The sequence below is a fragment of the Podarcis tiliguerta genome (genome assembly GCF_965153285.1).
Source record: "Podarcis tiliguerta genome assembly, chromosome: Z".
Classification (NCBI taxonomy): Eukaryota; Metazoa; Chordata; class Lepidosauria; order Squamata; family Lacertidae; genus Podarcis; species Podarcis tiliguerta.
This window is the reverse complement of record NC_139553.1, coordinates 33,343,996-33,361,716: the sequence shown is the minus strand read 5'-3', so window position 1 is coordinate 33,361,716 and position 17,721 is coordinate 33,343,996. Positions and strand designations below refer to the sequence as shown.

The window sequence follows — 17,721 nt, the reverse complement described above, 5'->3', positions numbered from 1 at the left end:
ATGGCATATTTTTTCACTTCTCATTCAAAACCTGAGACGTAGAATCCATTTCATAACTGGGATCTGCAACAAAAAGTTGCAGTGGCTAATGATCCCAATTTAGCAAGCCACACCTTCTTTCAGGACACTATTCAATTCTCTCCTCTACCCCCACTTCACAAGACATCCAATATTCTGTGGTCATTGAACATCGCTCACTCGTCAATGGGGTGGTTTTCTGTGGGGCACTCCTTAGATTCCTCACACACAAACGTTTTTTTGTACTTCTGCAAACCTGCTCTCATGCCAATGCTTCCTTCTTGTTTCTCACTACACCTGTTCTGGCTACATAGCCATCATAATTCAGCAGCTAAGTTTGCTGTTTCTGTATATTGGGGTGGGAAACTCAGGCTTAGGAGCCAAACACGATTGTCCAGGTCACTCCATCCAGGACCCTCCCAGCCCACACTAGCACTTCCAAGGCCACACCCCCTCCCTAGAGGCCACACCCCTTCACTGGCTCTGCTCCACACTTGAGTGCCCTTGGGCTGTGTTAATCTCTTTTGCTTGGATGGAAGATGGAGAGGGGCATGTGCAAAGCAGAATGCAGTTCACATATTCCCCTAAAACGCATGTTTATAAATCACTTCCTCATCTTCTCTGAACCTCTTCCAGCAAGATCTAAAGTTGCAACAGCCAAGGGAGGAAACCAGATTCAGAAAAGGTCCTGAGCTGAGCTGTATAACGCCTCTGCAGCAGGCAAAATTGATCACTTGGGACTTCCAGTTACGAGAAGAACATTTTGCAACAGGTCAAACCAACATCATTTGTCAAGCGGCATGAAGAACAGTTTCAAAACATCATGTCAGGATGAGAAACAGATGCTTTACACTTCTAAAGCATCTCTTTTTATGAATGGATGTGCATTTTCAGTCTCTGACAGCGTTCTTGCTCATATAGACACAGTCTGGAAGAACTGGATCCCAGCCATCAATGCCTGAGGGACATCAAAGGAAAGGACAGAGAGGCCCCGAAGGACAAACAGAATACAGGCAAGCAGGGATTCATGCCAGAAACAGTCTGAGTGTCAGGATTCACACTCGGGGTGCACACAAATAAAGAGGAAAGTGCCTCTGAGCATGCACTGAGTAGATCTCTTTCAGTCCTAGGTAAGAGGTGGAACAGTTTCCAGAGCAGATAGAACATTTTTGAGAAACAAAGGACTCCTGGCAGCTAGGGTGACAATGTATCCTAGTTTGCAGATGACAGTTGTCTGTTTACGGAATGGTCCAGTCCAAGTTCAGTTTAAAGTTAAGATGGAGGCAGGGGGAGGACCTTGACATTTCCCATTAACAGTCTGCAGGTCTGTTACTGTATTCCCCACTGCAATGAAATGTGTTGTATTCCTATTTAAATTACAGCAGCTATGTCTAAATTTGCATCCAGGGATATAAATCAGCATATGCGCAAAACATTTGTTCCTCCCCCCCCCCCCCGCGCACACCTTTTTTGTGATGTGGTTTTGTTGTTGTTGTTTTGGTCATGCTTCTCACAGCATGACTCCTCCTGGATGCCACCACTGCCATAGTTGTAAAAATGTAGTGAGCTTTTTAAAATACATCACACATACTGCCCATAAATGTTTGTTAAGTAAACACAAATATCTCCTGGAACAGCAAGTTCGTGTGGCATAGACAACTGACCGACAATTTTAGTTCATCACATTATTCTTAAGCTACAGGGTCAAATCACAAACAGGCCAGAATCTGCAGGCAGATGTGGGTTAGCTTAATGATCAATTGTGATATTCAGAAGACATATTTTTCTAACAGTCCTTTCTCCTTTTGGTTTTGGTTTACTCGTTTCCATGTCTTCTGCTTCACACCTCCTGAATGTCACTCTCTTCCCCACTAACCTACCTGCCAACAACCCTTGCTGCCTGCAGGTCTGTCATGAGCCTTTTCCACAGGCCTTTCCCTTGCTTCCTTAGAACAGCATTGTTTTCATTAATGGTCACTTGCAGGCACCTTCTCCTTGAGCAGTCAGAATGTTCACAAACATTCCATAGCAGCACCATCAATGGGCTCAGGGCAAAGGAGAGGCAAAGCAGCTCACAAGCAACAGCAGGCTATCTGTATGGGTCCTGTGTGCTCTAAAAAAAAAAACTAATCACAAGTAGCATTTGTAAAATAACTGACACAACAAACCTTGTTCAGGCACCTGAGACCCCATGGAGGTGACGCTGGTATTCAAAACATCGTTGACAGCTGTGTCACAGTACAGCCCGCGCTGGACATCATGCTCACTGTCTGTCTGGTCACTCTCCTCATGCCCGCTGTCCTTCAGGCTGTTCCCCTCCAGATCTTTGAATGTCGAACTGCTGGGTGGAAGAAAGAAGAGTGATTTACTCTGCAGAGCTGTGTCTGAAAACACAAAGCACCCCCATGGCTCAGAGGGTGTCAAAAGCCTTAGGCAGGATCTGCAGCATTCCCACCATCCCGTAGGGAACAAGGTAAGCTTTCTCCACCAGGGTGTCACAAGGGGGCTATTTCCAGTACACTCCAACTCATTGATCTTGGCGCTTGGCATTCAACAAGGCAGTCAGAACTGGAGGCAGCCCCCAAGGTGTGCAGAAAATTAGAGAAGATTCTTGCTCTTATCCTCCTGCAAGCCTAAGCTGCGTTGTAGCTTGCAGAACAAAGTGAGGACAAGGAGGGAAGCTTGAGCAGATCACAGCCAGAGCTCCACTAGAGGCAATATTGGGGTGGGAGGGAAGGCACAGGAGCACCTTCTCTGTAAGCGCAGAGTAATCGGAAGAGACAAAGTACAACAACAATCCAACCTATTCAGCTCAGCACAAGATGTACATCTCTGAACTCCTGCAATGGCACAGAAATAGAGGTCTCCTGTGATTGCTAGTGAAGTGCAGCTGAACATTACGAGGTATGCTTAAGTAGAACTCCCGGGCTAGGTTACTAAATGCACAGGAAACACCTAACAGGACACGGCAGCTGAGCAAGGAACCCACGGAACAGATGCAATATTTAAATGTTCACATCCTTGTAAGACTATCTTTCGCAACAGGCAATTTGCAAGGAACATGGTGTTGCATGCACCTGCCATGGGCTTTGTGCTTGTGGCCTGAGAAATGCGAGTCAGGAATTCATCCAAAGGGCTGAGAAAGAAGAAACCAGCCAAAAACTCCTGTGTCAGGCATGCAGAGCTGCTGCAAGAAGACTGGTTTCAGACCTGCTTTGCCTTATTCCCCCCCCCTTCCTTTGCCCCCTCTCCATTGCGGGGGATCCCATGTCTGATGGCATAAGAGATAGCTCAGTTGGTAGAGCATTAGACTGTTGGTCTCAGGGTTGTGAGTTTGAGCCCCATGTTGGGTAAAAGATTCCTGCATTGCAGGGAGTTGGACTAGATGGCCCTTGTGGTCCCTTCCAACTCTACACTTCTATGATTCTATGATTCTAAGAGGCCCGGTCAACTGATCAGCTGAGATTTTCCTGCTCTTCCCACCCTCTCCCATCACCATGGCATCCAGCACTGTCACCTTTGATGGCTGCCAGAGCTTCAGTCCCTGGTGCCATAATAATATAAGGAAAGCCCAAAGACAGCGATAGAGCATCTGGTTTGCATGCTAGAAGGTCCCAGGTCCAAATGCTGGAATCTCCCAAGTAGGGCTGAGAAAGGCCCCTGTCTGAAACCCCTTGGATTGCTGCAGCCAGTCAATGTACGCATTGCCGAGCTCAATGGACCAATGCAATAATAATAAAACATCTGAAGGGCATCTGGTTGGGAAAGGCTGTTCTATAAGGACACTGCTTCAGGGGAACCACGGTCTTGCTGAATCAACTCATAGTTCCATAAGTCTGGGGAGAGAGTCAGGAAATAAACTACTACAATTCACTGCTTTGAAGCTGGCAAAGCCAAAGTTTAACCCTCACAACTCCAACAGCACTGGGGCTTGCACTGCTCCCAGTGACTCAAGCTAGGCAAAAGCCCAAGGATCTCCAGCTGAACAACCAGAATTGACAGGAAATGGCTTCTCAACAACAAATACAGCAGACAGGGCACACGTAGGCAGTTAGTAAGGAAGGATACTCAATCCTAGCCTTTCCAAGCCCTGCAGTACATATTGCATAGTGCTTCAATCTCTGCTAGTCCCTCCACATGTTGTTGGGCTCCCAACTCCCACCATCCCCAGCCACCATGGTCAACGGTCAGGGCCAGCAACATCTGGAAGAGGAGCAGGTTCCCCACCCTTGATTTAATGTATAAATTTTAAATTATAAGACTTTGCAAGTCTCACCATACTCTCTTTTTAAAGTACTGAGATCAGAAGTTTAAAAGAAGAGTGGGGAGACTTGTAAAGCTGTCAAATTTGGCCTGCAAGGCTGATCCTGATAAAGATCTGGCCTGTGGATACAAAAAGGTTCCTCACCTCTTAGCTTAAAAACCTGTCCCACCACCTTCTGAGGCAGTCTGCTCCATGACTGAACAACTCACACGGTCAATAATTTCTTCTTAAGGTTAAGTCAAAATCCTCTTTCCTGTTTGCTTTATATGTGGAAGCTACCTGAGAAGGACTTCCCCACTCGTCTTATTACAGCCAACATCCAATTTAAACTCAGGAACCTTCCTTTTTTAGTTCTCTAATAGAGATTTTTTTTGGGGGGGGCGACTGTGGCCCTTTGAATGTTGTTGGACTCCAACTCCCATCACCTTCAGCCAACATGACCAATGGCCAGAGGTTGATCGGAGCTGCAGTTCAACTGGCAGACCGCAGAAAGCTGTTGTGGAAGTAGCTAAAACACAGTTTTGCTTTCTGGAGGTTTGGAATAAACCATGAAAATTAGAAGACCCTGCGTTGAAGGCAGCTAGACACTGGAAGCCAGTGAAACAGTTTCTTAGTAGGAACAACAAGACCCTTCCTGCAGGATGACTTAGGAGGAACGGAAGTTTTGAGTCTTGCTATTAAGAAAGATCAGGTATTGGTGAACACAATGGGCTCCTCAGTCAGCGACCAAGCAAGTGTAATGTTCCTGACTGGTCAGCAGATTGCTAAATGTCTAGCTGTCCTCCTCACATGGTCCCAGCTAACCAGTCACCAATCCTATGCTTGCATGATGATGACCGAAATCCCCCCTGCCTCCAGTGTTTCCTCCTGTTATATTGAAATATGTTTGGACATTCCCTTCCTAACATGAACAAACAGGTTAGCAAAAAAACCAAAACCAGCCAGCAATTCTTCCTGGCAAATTTCTTTGCTGGCCACCAGGACAAGAGGGCCATGGAAATGGCTCACACTTCAAAGCCTTGGGGAATTACGCATGCATCTGTTTGCAAAGACCTTTTCAGGTCTCCATGGAAACCAAGTGGACCACCGACCACGGGATGTTGTGCGGAACCAAGAACAGCACGCAGGAAAGACGAGAGAGAAAAGCCTGGGCTGAGACACATGAAAACTGGAACACCTTCAAATGCAGCCTTTTAAAATAAAGACATCCCCGCAGAAGCCCTTTAAACCTAGGATTTAGCCAGCATGCACAGGAGGCAGGAGGCGAGGGAGAAATCAATTCAGAAAGACCAAACAGATTAATTAAAAAGTAAGGATTTTGAGATTCACACCACAAAGTTAAGGCAGCAATCACACTTCTCCAAACAGCGACGTTTTGCTGGATTAAAAACACACCGGAGGATTAATAGTTGACATTTCAGCTCTCTGATGAATACATCATGCTCATGACATTCATTAGGGCAAGGCTTTCAGCAGCACCCCTTTGGATGCAGTTCTTTTTTCCTCGGCTTTATCCCTTGACATATCAGGAATTCTCTTTGCATTTCAAGCATATGGAGCCATCTCTATCTATTATTGCATTTATATACCATCTTTCCTCCCAGCTGCTCAAGGTGAGCTATACAGCTCTTCCCCTCTCTATATTATCCTCACACTACCCTATGAGTAGGTTGAGCTAAGAGGTGGTGACTGGCCCACAGCCCATCTGCAATATCATACCACTTTAAATAATCATGGTTTTCCCCAAAGCATCCTGGGACCCATGGATTGTTAAGGGTGCTGAGAGTTGTTAGGGCACTCCCACATTCCCCTCATAGACCTGCAATTCCCAGAGTTGCCTGTGAAGAATTGACTGCTAAACTGTTAAACCACTCTGGGAATTGTAGGTCTGTGAAGGGAACAGGGGTCTGTTTTAGCATACCTTGCTCCAGCAAAGGAACAATCACACCAGCAGCTTCAAGTGTTCCTTTGAAGGCTCATTGGTAACCTGTCCCGGTTAGACATCACACATGACATCAGGTATGGGGCAGATGGGTATAATTTGTCAGGAATAGCCTGGCGGACCAAACTAGGATAGCTTCCGGGACAGACTTGGTCCACAGGCAGGCAACATCAGAGAAACAAGTAAGGATCCCTGCTTGCTGGCTGTAGCCATAGAGCTCCCCTGTACTCTGTCCATGGTCCTGATGCCTTTGTCGCAGGTCTTGATCTCTGGCTCCCGAATTTCTGCTTAGTCTCACTTCCAAGGCTATGAAGCAGGGATGGAGAGAGGCAGGGAGAAAGAGCTGCACACACCAAGTTCCATATAATCAAACATCTGGGCAATCTGTACTATATATATATATATATATATATGCTTTCGTAGATTTTCACGGGTACAGGAATGCAGGTTTTGGTGTCCTCGGGTGTCTTCCCGTGTAAAAGTTGGGGTGTCTAGGCGACGTTTCGACGAGGTCTCACTCGTCATCTTCAGGCTGGTGCTTTCGGCTTCTTGTTACTGGAACAGAGCAGGATCTCAGTGTTTGAGTTCCTATAAATACTGTTGAGGAGGTGTGGTGTATAGCCTCCAATGTTCTGGGCAGAGAGGAGGTTCCCAGGCTAGTGTGCCTTTTCTTCTTTTGTTCCTTAATTACTTGAGGGATATCTTGAGTGATTTCTTGAGTGATTTCCTGAATCCCACTTAGGTGGGTCATTAGGTGTGGATTAGTTGCTAAAGCCTTCGTGTCTTGAACTCTTGAACTTTGTGAAGAGTTTTTCTGAGAAGATGGCTGTACTGCACTTGGTTGTGCTCTGGCTTGGCTTCGTGTATAGGGGCGAGCTGTGGTTTTGTGGCCTGTGCCAGCCAGATCTGTGTAGGGATTGCAGGGGGGTGCAGCAGTACAGCCATCTTCTCACTCAAGATATCCCTCAAGTAATTAAGGAACAAAAGAAGAAAAGGCACACTAGCCTGGGAACCTCCTCTCTGCCCAGAACATTGGAGGCTATACACCACACCTCCTCAACAGTATTTATAGGAACTCAAACACTGAGATCCTGCTCTGTTCCAGTAACAAGAAGCCGAAAGCACCAGCCTGAAGATGACGAGTGAGACCTCGTCGAAACGTCGCCTAGACACCCCAACTTTTACACGGGAAGACACCCGAGGACACCAAAACCTGCATATATATATATATACACACACAATATATATATATATATATATACACTATATATATATATATATATATATACACACACACACACACACACACACTTGCCTTTTTAGCAGAAGCAAAGCCCATGATGCAAGAGGTCAACCTACAACACCAGACTCTCTCTTTAGTCCCTTTCCCAAAGTGCGGAAAGCTTTTTCTGCAGTTAAATAATTCTTCCACCAAATCACAGTAAACTACCACCAAACTGTCAGTTTAGTTTAATGGTAGGTGCAAAGCAAAAGACATGAATAGATTTCTTCTACGGAAAGGACAAACTCCATATTGGACTGCAATGAACAATACGATGCAGGCCGCAATTTTCTCTACCACAGCAATTAGAAGATTGTGGTTGAATATCATGAGCAATGCAGACAAAAAAATATTCATTTCCTTGTCTGAATGGAAGCTGTCTACATGACATGCTCATAATTGCCATACTCCTTATATCTCTTTTACAAAATGGGAGCTTTGGGGCAAGGGGATAATCAGATCCTCTGAAAGGATGTAACAAAATGCACAGAACCCATTGTACGATCCGTCAAGTCCTCATGGGTGCACTGATTCAAGCAAGCTAATAGAATCATAGAATTGGGAAAGGGACCAAAAGGTTCCTGAGTGGGTTTCCCCTCAACAATTCAATGCTTAAAACGGGAGTTGTAATTAAGGCTGCAGTGTTTAACCAATTGATCAATGGAAACAATCAATTTAAAAACAATTTTGATAGACAAAAAGCAGCTTCCAGTTAATTAGGCAGAATTTGTTGTTGTTGTTGTTACTATATTTAATGCAAGCATATCTATTGATCTATCAATCTATTGGTTGATCTACCTATATAATGCAAGCACACACACACACAGAGAGAGAGAGAGAGAGAGAGAGATGTATGCTTTGTGCATGGCTGGCATCAACAACAGGCAATTGCCAGGGCCCCAGCAGCACAGCACAGTTCACTGATGCCTGCCATAGTTTACTTCATTAAAATGAGAATGCCCAGTCCAGTTTTCCAGGCAGCACCAGCCAGCTTGTTGTAGCTACCCTATTAACTTCTCATGGAATGGATCCATAAAGTCCTTTAGGGAGGAACCATAGCACAATGTTAGAGCAACTGCTTTGCATGCAAAAGGTCCCTGGTTCAATCTCCAGGTAGGACGAGGGGTTGGGAGAGACTCTGAAATCCTAGCGAGCTGCTGCTGGCAGCCAGTGTAGACGATACTGAGGTTGATGGACCTATAGTTTGGACTCAAAGCAAGGCAGCTTCCTTTGTTCCACAGAGCACTTTGCGCAGGAGCTGGCCCTGGTAAAAACAGCAGGTGGCAAGCACCATCTTCAAAAAACAGAGCTCCTTTCCATGCAGGAAGCTACAAGAAATTCCCCTTCTAAGATGATGAGCAGGATCTAACTAACAAGCACTGCTAGTGGAAGCTGGCATAAGGGCACCCACTAGTGCAATGGGCCTTTTTTCTTTCACAAGCAAAGTCTGCACTGTAGGGGCTCGTCCACACCTTTGTTCCACATTTTCTAAGCACAGGTCTGGGCTTTCCAAGCCCAAATCCAAGCAGTAGGTATTTATGCCCCAGCACTTTTCCTGGGAAAACCTGTGTTTTACCACTGAATTGGAGCAAACATAAATTGGGTTTTCTGCATATTGCCATTTTCTTTGAATCAGCAGTGAAATGGGGTTTTTGCATCTTGCGAATGGCATTCGGAAGCATAACAACTGCAGAGAAATGGGTTCCAAAGTCTTATGGTAATGCTAACCAAAACAACAGCAGGGTTCGGCTGCATATGAATGACACCAATGCACAGAATTATATTTTAAAACTAAAAATGAAGTTAACATAGTGAAACTAGAGCTTGCATGGTACAGCAAGGAAGAGAAAGAAGAAAAAACATGAAACACTGTTATCCTCCTAAACTGCCTTGATGTTCTCTGATCACATGGGTTACTAACATACCTTTGTCGACAGCCACAAGGAATAGATTGGAAGCCTTCCTTCCTGATTTAGATTAACCATAGTTTAGCATGTCATCTGAATCGTAAACTGTGATCAGTATTAACTGTGGTTTGCTTAAACAACCACAAACCATGTTTTGAAGGTGACTTGTTTCAAATAACCATAGATCAGGGGTGGGCAATGTGCTGCCCTCCATATGTTGCTGCATTACCGCTCGCATTATCCCTGACCCCTAATGAGAGCTGGAGTCCACAAATTTTGAAGGACACCATATTAGCTACCCCAAATTTACATTAACAATAGTTCTGATAAAACCGTAGGCAAGCTGTGATTAATCTCAACTGGAAGCAAACCCTTCTAAACTCCTTCTTTTCAGCCAACTGGAGAAAGAGTGGGGATCACACAAACCTATGGAAGGAATTCAACATAGTGCTATGACAAAAGTGCTTTTCAGCTTGAAGATTCCATATGTTGTTCTGGGTTCTTTTTTGCCCAGTGGGCCCACAGGGGAGAAGAGCTGAGGGAACCCACTGCTGTAGAGGAAGTCCTTGCATGGCCTTCCACTAACAGGACTAACTAGTTGAACACACACACCCCCCACCACCAAAGGGCTTGCTGATGCTTCTTATCAGCACACTAAGCAACCATTTAGCAAAACATCTATGCCAGGCCAATAAGCTCTTGCTGGCAGAAACGGAATCAAAACCAAAACCAACTATTTACCAGTTTGATTCCGGTGCACATGACTTACGCCACAAGCATTGTAGCGAGGGTAAAGGTAGGGAGAATTAGAATGCATTTTTGTCCGCTGTGAAGTGCTTCTGAAATGTTAGTAATTATTGTCAACACGTTCACTGGGGACCAAATTCATTCCTGAGTTTATGCTTGGATGAAGCCAGGGCAAGGATAGATTTATTTTAATAAAGAGGGCGAGGGGAGGGGAGTATGGGGGATGGGAATGAACTGCAATACAAATGTGTGTATTTTTATTTGCAATTCAAACTTCAAGCGAGGAAAGAGTGGTTGCGGGGGGGGGGGGGATCCCAAGCTCAGCTGCCTTACCTCCCCCCACCCCCGACAAGTTCCTTTTCTCTCCTGATATGCCAGGGAGCTCTCTTCATCCACATCTATCATTTTATTCTTGTGCATTGAAAGAGAACAAACTCTATGAATTATAAGTTGTCAGGGTAACAGGATTCTGCCTAACTGTATGCTCACTTTCCTATATGAATGAGGCACAGCTCATTGGAGAAGGGTGTGTGTGTGTGTGTGTGTGTGTGTGTGTGTAAACTAAAGGCCAAAGCAGTGAGAATTTAATGGGATGCAAATGCTGGGGTGTGTGTGTGTGAGAGAGAGAGAGAGAGAGAGAGAGAGTTTCAAATGAACAGATTCTGTACACACTAAATGAGCAGAAAATAATGGTGGAAGTAAAGAGTTAGACAATGTGAATTCAGTTTAAAACTAAGTACTTCTCCCCACCCTGCCCCCCCCACTGCGACCCCATAGAAAGCAAACAAACACCCTACATACCTTTTTATTAAATGAGCTCTGCTGTTCACATAGTTGGAATCAAAAGAGTAGTTTTCAGTCTGAAAGGAGAGGGGGGAGGGGAAATAGAGATGGTTACATGCACAATCCATTGGCAGTTTGAAAGAGCCAGGCAAGCTGGAACAAAAGCCACAAGTTAGGGGTAGGGGGTAGATTAATCTGCCCCACCTCACTTCCTCATTTCTCCATGCTCGTGATTCAGTTCTCCACATTCCTGCAGCAATTCGTGAATCCTCATGAAAATTCATCCGTATTTTAGTGCAAACCTCTCCTAGCAAACACATTTTTGTATGCAGTATTGCCAGGTGTACACCCTTTTGCAAAGCCATTTCCCCAACAGAATCATATAATTTTAGAGTTGGAAGGGATTGTGAGTCACAACACCCACTCCATCCCCCCGGAGTGCAGGAAACTTTTGCCCAGTGTAGGGCCTGAACCCATGGCCCTTGGGATTAAGAATCTCATACTCTACTGAGTGAGCTATTTCAGCATTTTAAGTGTTATTTTCACTACTACAGGCACACTCTGCCCTAAGAAACACATTTCCCTACACATTACCTGGCTTGATAACCGCACTGTAAAAGTCAGAAAACAGCAAATTTTGAAGGATGGCTGGGTTCCAGTTCACATACTGTTTGGAAAACCTCTTTAAATGTGAACTAAATCAAATTTCTCCCCCATCCCTAAGTTGGTGAATAATGTAGATCTGAGCCACACCATCACCTCTCGCCAGAATGCAGGTGTGCCAGCACCTTCACATGAAACAGCTTACTGCACATAATTGCAAAGCTTTAAAAAAAACACCCCACTTGCAGTGGCATGCAAGAAAGCCAACCCGCACAGCAGTCTTGTGAAAGCGAATGCCATATATTTCATCAGAGCACATAATTTAAACGGCTGCCGCACAGTGGGATGCTGGCCACGAGCTTTGAATGTTTAGCCTGGAGATTATTAAAAGGCAATATAATAGCCATCTTCAAATATTTGAAGGGCTGTCACAAAGTTGATGGATGAAATTTATTTTGTTTTGTTTTTTTGCTCTTCCACAACAGCAATTGCCAACTTTTCCGAGGGCTTGAGGGCACATTTGGAATTTGGTAGGAGTGCTATGGGCATCACCCCTTTGGTTGCTTATCTCACACTCAGCCGCTGCAGACAGAGATGAGAAAGCCCGTGCACACATGCACACATACCAACACACACACACACACACACACACACACACATGCATACACACACTTTGCTTTTCCAGGGGGTCTGGGTGAAAGCTGGATCCAGGAGAATTAAAACAGATCCTTTTAAATTTGCACAAGGTGCAAATTTTACACAGGGTGCAAAAAAGACTCACTATCGAATTAAAGCTTAACAGTGCAAGACTTTACGACAAACAAAAATCACAGATCCAGTGCCTGCCAACCTCACAGTAATACTAGTTTGTATCCAACTGAATCACACCCAGAGTTGAGACACACTGAAATCAATGGACATAGGTTATACGCTTTCAAAATGGTCATAAAGGCTGGAACCTTGATTTTAGTTTTAATTCAACTTAAGAGATTCTCAGGATGCTTATGTGCCAAATTGTGCAGAGTGATGACAAGAAAACCTCTGGATGGTAAAAGACAGATACAAGGACCTGCAAAGGTTGGATTACCAAGAGGGCTTGAATTATCTTCCTTTTAGCTGCTGTTTCTAGAAGGCTACTGGGACCATGATCTGGCAAATCTGATACCATGCACAGAGTAGTGACTGCAGTTACTACATACTTGAATTTACATCCTATTCCCTCCCCCTCCCCCCCCCAGGTAATGCACTTTACTCTGATCCCCAACAGCCCTGCAAGGTACGCCAGGCTGAGAAAGAATAACTGATTCAGTGAGCTTCATGGCTGAGTCATGGGGATTCGAAGACATCTTAACCCAGCATTTTCCAACTGGGTGGCCCTAAAAAGATGTCTTAGGCCTGTGCATCACATCCTGTGGAATCAAACACACAGTTCTTTAAGGCATGGTATTGCTTTCTGTCTGTTCCTTCCTGGCTATACCAACTGTGGCAGTTGTGCTATGCATTAAGTGAAGCTTCTGAGATATATTCTAGGAGCACCATGTATACTACATTACAATAATCCAAACAGGAGACAGACCACTGTGACCAGACCAGACCTGTCCAGGAATGGTACGAGTTGGTAGGTTACCAATTTTATTATAAACAACAACATCTCATGTCTCTAAAATAAAAAAATAAAAAAATGCTTTTTTGTCCAACGTCTAAACAATGAGCATGCATATTTTAGATCAGAAACTTATGCACTTGAGTGTCTTTTGGAACACTGCCTTTACAGAGCAGTCTGCAATGGCACAGACTAATTCAGAGGAGACCTAGAGCGCATAGAATTACCATTGCCTTGAAATAGCCTCACAGAGCATATTTTTAAGTGCTCAGTTTTATTCTGCCAATTGCTGTTGCTTGTTATTAAAACATTTTTTTCTAAAATGCTTACATTTCTTTTTTGGAAAACTAGTTTCGTTGTGGGGTGTTTGTTTTTTTTTTTAAAAAAAAAAAACACCTCAAAATGTCCGTAAGGCACTTTGGGCACCTTCTAAAAGAAAAGTGGGACACAAATAAATAATTATGAGCCATATATCGTGTGTGCGTGTGTGTGTTTTGACACCTCAACCAAATTTTGCAAGATGGTTCCCGAGACCACAGAGCAGGTTTTTGTCTATGTCTGGATATGACTGGATGTCATTTCAAATCAAGATGGCAGACTGAACCTTTCAAACTGCACTGGTTTTAATCACTGATTTCAAAACTGTACTGATTGCTTGGTTTTAGGATTTCTAAGCAGCACTGCTACTACACATATAAGCACTTTTAAAAACAAAACAAAACTGACATTCACAACAGGAGGATTCAGGTTTAAGTGCAGGCACGCTAGTATTCTTGAACCCTTTGAACTCTGGATGATTTTCTACTCATAAAACTTCCCCTCCACCTGTTTTCCCACCCCAGGGGGGGGGGGTCATGCAGCAGAGGAACTGAGAGTGGGAAATGACAGGTCCAGGGGTAAATAGTTGTCCCCTTTCCACTATTCCTCGATCAAACTCCCAGCCCCCAAGGCAACTTTTGGAGAGTGGATTTACACCAATTCTAGGTCAGAGAAGTTGTGGTGATGAGCAGCACTTGGGCCACCACAGGCCACTAGTTCTCCTTGTGAGAGTTATTTGTGAGAGTTACCTGACTAATATGCCACCACATTTAGCAGGCCCAGAGGCGAAGAGCAGATGGCCCATCCTCAGGGCTTCAGGTCAGCAACTGTAAATCACGGGGCCATCAGCTTCCCTCAAATTGTGACCAATGAAACTGGGAGTTCCTACAATACCCAGAATTCTCTGGGAGGAGGGAATGATTGTTAAACAGCTCTGATTGTTAGGATATTTCCGTTCCACCTTAAAAGGGAGCAGGCTTTGAGTCACAGAGTCTGCGTATTTCCTGTTTTCACAGGATGTTTCTGTTGTGTCTTTGCTTTCGTTTCTCTCTCTCTGCCGGAACTCTCAAGCAGGCAGTCGTGTTTTTCTTTGTTCTGATCAACGCTGAATAAACTTGGAAATAATGCTCTCCTGTGTGCATCTTTCACTGTGTGAACACTGCTGATAGAGTGTGCAAGAGCTCCTGTCTCCTTCTGGAGCTCGTGTCGCTAATTGCTGATACTGCGTGTCTACAGGAGATCAATGGACGTCCGGAGACGACGTGGAGGTCAAGATGGACTTTGTCTCCCTGGCAGGATCCCAACACTGATAAGCGGTCTCCTAACAACTCTCAGCAAGACAACAGTTCCCAGGATTATTTGGGAGAAGCCATGCTTGTTTGAGGTGGCATGATACAGCTTTAATCATACAGTACAGGTGGGCCCTGAGAATGTGGGGGTTCCACACAATGACCTGTACATGCAGCTTTCCTCTTGCAGTGACATTTAGCATTGTGTATTTTCCCTGCCCCATTCAAAAATCCCATTATTTCCGCTTCTCATGCAACAGGTATGAAGAGGGGAACAAAAGGAAAGAGAAAAGCTTTAGTGTCACAGTCTATTAGGTAATGGAAATTGCTCCCAAGGGAAAGCAACAGCCATTCTGCATCGCTTGGCAAAATAGAGCTGGACAAAGTGCTAAGGAATATTCAGCACCGAACGACATGTGTTGGCTAAGGAGATTTGACAGCTGCTCCGACTCAAAATCTGTAGTTTTATTAGTAATAAGATCTCTTCCATATTTCACAATCCCACCACGCCAGTCTGGTGTAAAGAAAGTCATGTCTCTTTTATCTTATATGGCTGCTGCCTGTCTATGGGCTGCTAGGATGTCAAGGAATGTTCACAAACATTTAAACCGCTCAGGGTGAAGGGACCGATAACATGATGTGACCAAACAGTTCAGCATACAGAAAAAAGAAGCAGAGAAAACACAGGACCCATAGGTGGCAGGAACAGAGAAGCAGAGAGAGTCTGAGAGAAAGGGAGGGTAAAAAAAAAACCTGAAGAAAAACTCACAAAGTCTAGAGAGAGGAAACGCTGTGTACCCAAGACAGAGAGAGAATAAGAAATACCTTGGAAGTTTGGGGAGCAGGTCTGGGAGCTGAGCCTAGAGAGAGAGGACTGTTTAGTCACGGGAGAAGCTATATAGAGTATTGATGCCCCAGTTCCTGGTCATCTGTCACTCTGCTCAGATTCCACATACAGAGTAACAAGCACTGATTTCCTGAGATTTCCCCCAGGCAAACTTACAGGCCTAGTTTCTACTTCTCATTTCAAAAAATGAAAGGTGATGCTTCCACCGAATTGTGTCTCACACACCAAGCATGGTGGATTCCAAGCAGTGAAGAGAGTGCCCAATCAAGACTCTCATATGAATGTGCATTGCGTGTCTTCTCTTATCTGGCCTGATTCCCCTTTACACAGCCCAAGGTTATTACAGCACTGGGCTTCACAGAACTCATCCCAATCACCAGCCACTCATCTGCAGGTGGCATGGTAGGGTGGTGACACTTACATGGCCTCCCGTTAGTCCCACTGTTGCTGCTTACCAGGAAGTAGGGAGGCCTGGCAGTGCTGAAGTTGGCATGCTGCAAACGCACTGGTAGAGTCAACGAGAGCTCCTGCTGGTACGTTTGCACCACACTGACCTTTCTGCCCCCTCACCTCCCTGCTCTACCTCCTGGTAAGCAGCAGTGGCACAACCAACCAGAGGTCACCACTATTCCACCACACTGCCCACTACTGCAGCCCAAAATCACACCAATCTGCCCAACAATTGATGCCATATGTGACATGAGGTATGGGACGGGCTGGGTTGGGTGCAGTAGGAAGTTCCCCATCTGAAATTCCCTAGTGCAGCTGCTTTCAGTGCCTATCAACTGATGTGCATGGAGGGCACACCTTTGAAGGAGCTCCTATTCAAGTGGTGGTTAGCTGATGGTCACTGAGATGGACCCCATCTGTCTGTAAATGGGACTCAAGGCAACTCCCATTAGCTGACAGGTGCTGAGAAGGAGCTCCTTTGATGACCCGATGTCATAATGTTACAAAGCTGGCCTGCAACTGAGATGGTGGGGAGGGAGAGGTAGAAGGTAGGAATGCAACCTGCTGGCTGGATGCAGTCCTGCACCCCTGCTTTGCACCCTCAGATGCTCCCCTTTCTCCAAGAGCCTCCTTTTTTAATCTTTCCCTGTGGCAATTACAAAGAAAGCCTAAAAAAGAAAGAGAAAAAGGAGAGGGAGAGATAAACATATGCAACTTTAATGGTGCAATAAATAAGGGACGAGGGCTGCGTCGCCTGCTAGAACAATCACAGCGGCAGGACGTGCAAGATTGGAACCGCAGAGGGTGTGCCAGTAGAGGCTACGCTTCGGTTCCAAGATAATAAAGCTTAAAGGCGTGCTGGCTAACTGTGACCTTTTTCAAAAATACAAACACAATATCTAATTTAAGAAAAACAGGCGCCTCCCAGGGAGAAACATGTTATCTGGAGAAAGCTAGGGGGGGAGTCAGCCTTACAGACAGCACGGCTCAGTTATTGCGTCCGCTTTGTAATTACTGCTGTACAGTCAAGCTGCAGATTTAGTGCACAAAACACTCCGTCCCTGAGATTCTTTCCTCCTTGTTCCTGCAAAGATGACTTTGAATATCAAAGCGCCCGAGGTCTCAGCAGGAAAAACACATGCACACTTTTTTGTAAAATTACACGGCCTCCAAATTCTGACACGGGGTTGTCGGGAGCGTAGCCAAGCGGGCTGGGATGACGCTTTCGCCACGGCTGTGCCGACATGAGGAAGAGAGCACAGAATGACATGCTTGGCAGCAAACACAGCATTCTGAACTGCATGCCTGCTGCCAATCTGCAAAACCGGAGGAGGGGGGATTTGCCAGGGAAAGCAGCAAGTGGGAGGGGTGCTTAACCCTCCTCCCACCCGCTACTTTTTCCTTTACTGCACTCCCTTCTCAGCTGTCTTCACCCCAAGCAGGGAAGTTCTGAAACAGATCTGCCTGCCTAGGGAGGGAAATGAGGCACACGAATATGTTCCATAGGAAAGGCAGGAGGGGAGAGTGTTAACACATAATTAAATCCATGTTCAGAGTCTACATGAGTACCTCTCTGAGTACTACTTGCTCGGGAACAACAATGTCCTGCTCTGCAGTATGACGAGGCTCTACCAGGGTGTAGGTGCAGTTTGGGTAGGATGCAGGGCT

At 45.2% G+C, this 17,721-nt stretch overlaps 2 protein-coding genes across 3 annotated transcripts in view; one reads left to right on the top strand and one right to left on the bottom strand.

The window, feature by feature from the left end:
• LOC310669890 (tigger transposable element-derived protein 1-like) overlaps positions 1 to 17,721 on the top strand; it is a 406,885-nt gene that overhangs the window by 103,979 nt on the left and 285,185 nt on the right. The window lies entirely within an intron of this gene.
• The window catches only part of PCDH19 (protocadherin 19), a 140,777-nt gene that overhangs the window by 56,433 nt on the left and 66,623 nt on the right, over positions 1 to 17,721 (bottom strand). The window contains exons 3-4 of one of the 2 annotated variants that reach the window (XM_083424299.1): positions 10,962 to 11,020; positions 2,187 to 2,359 (exon numbers count right to left, since the gene is read on the bottom strand). In XM_083424299.1, the coding sequence (XP_083280425.1) occupies positions 2,187 to 2,359; positions 10,962 to 11,020 (232 nt within the window). The remainder of the gene's footprint in view (positions 1 to 2,186; positions 2,360 to 10,961; positions 11,021 to 17,721) is intronic. The other variant, XM_083424300.1, reaches the window with a different exon arrangement.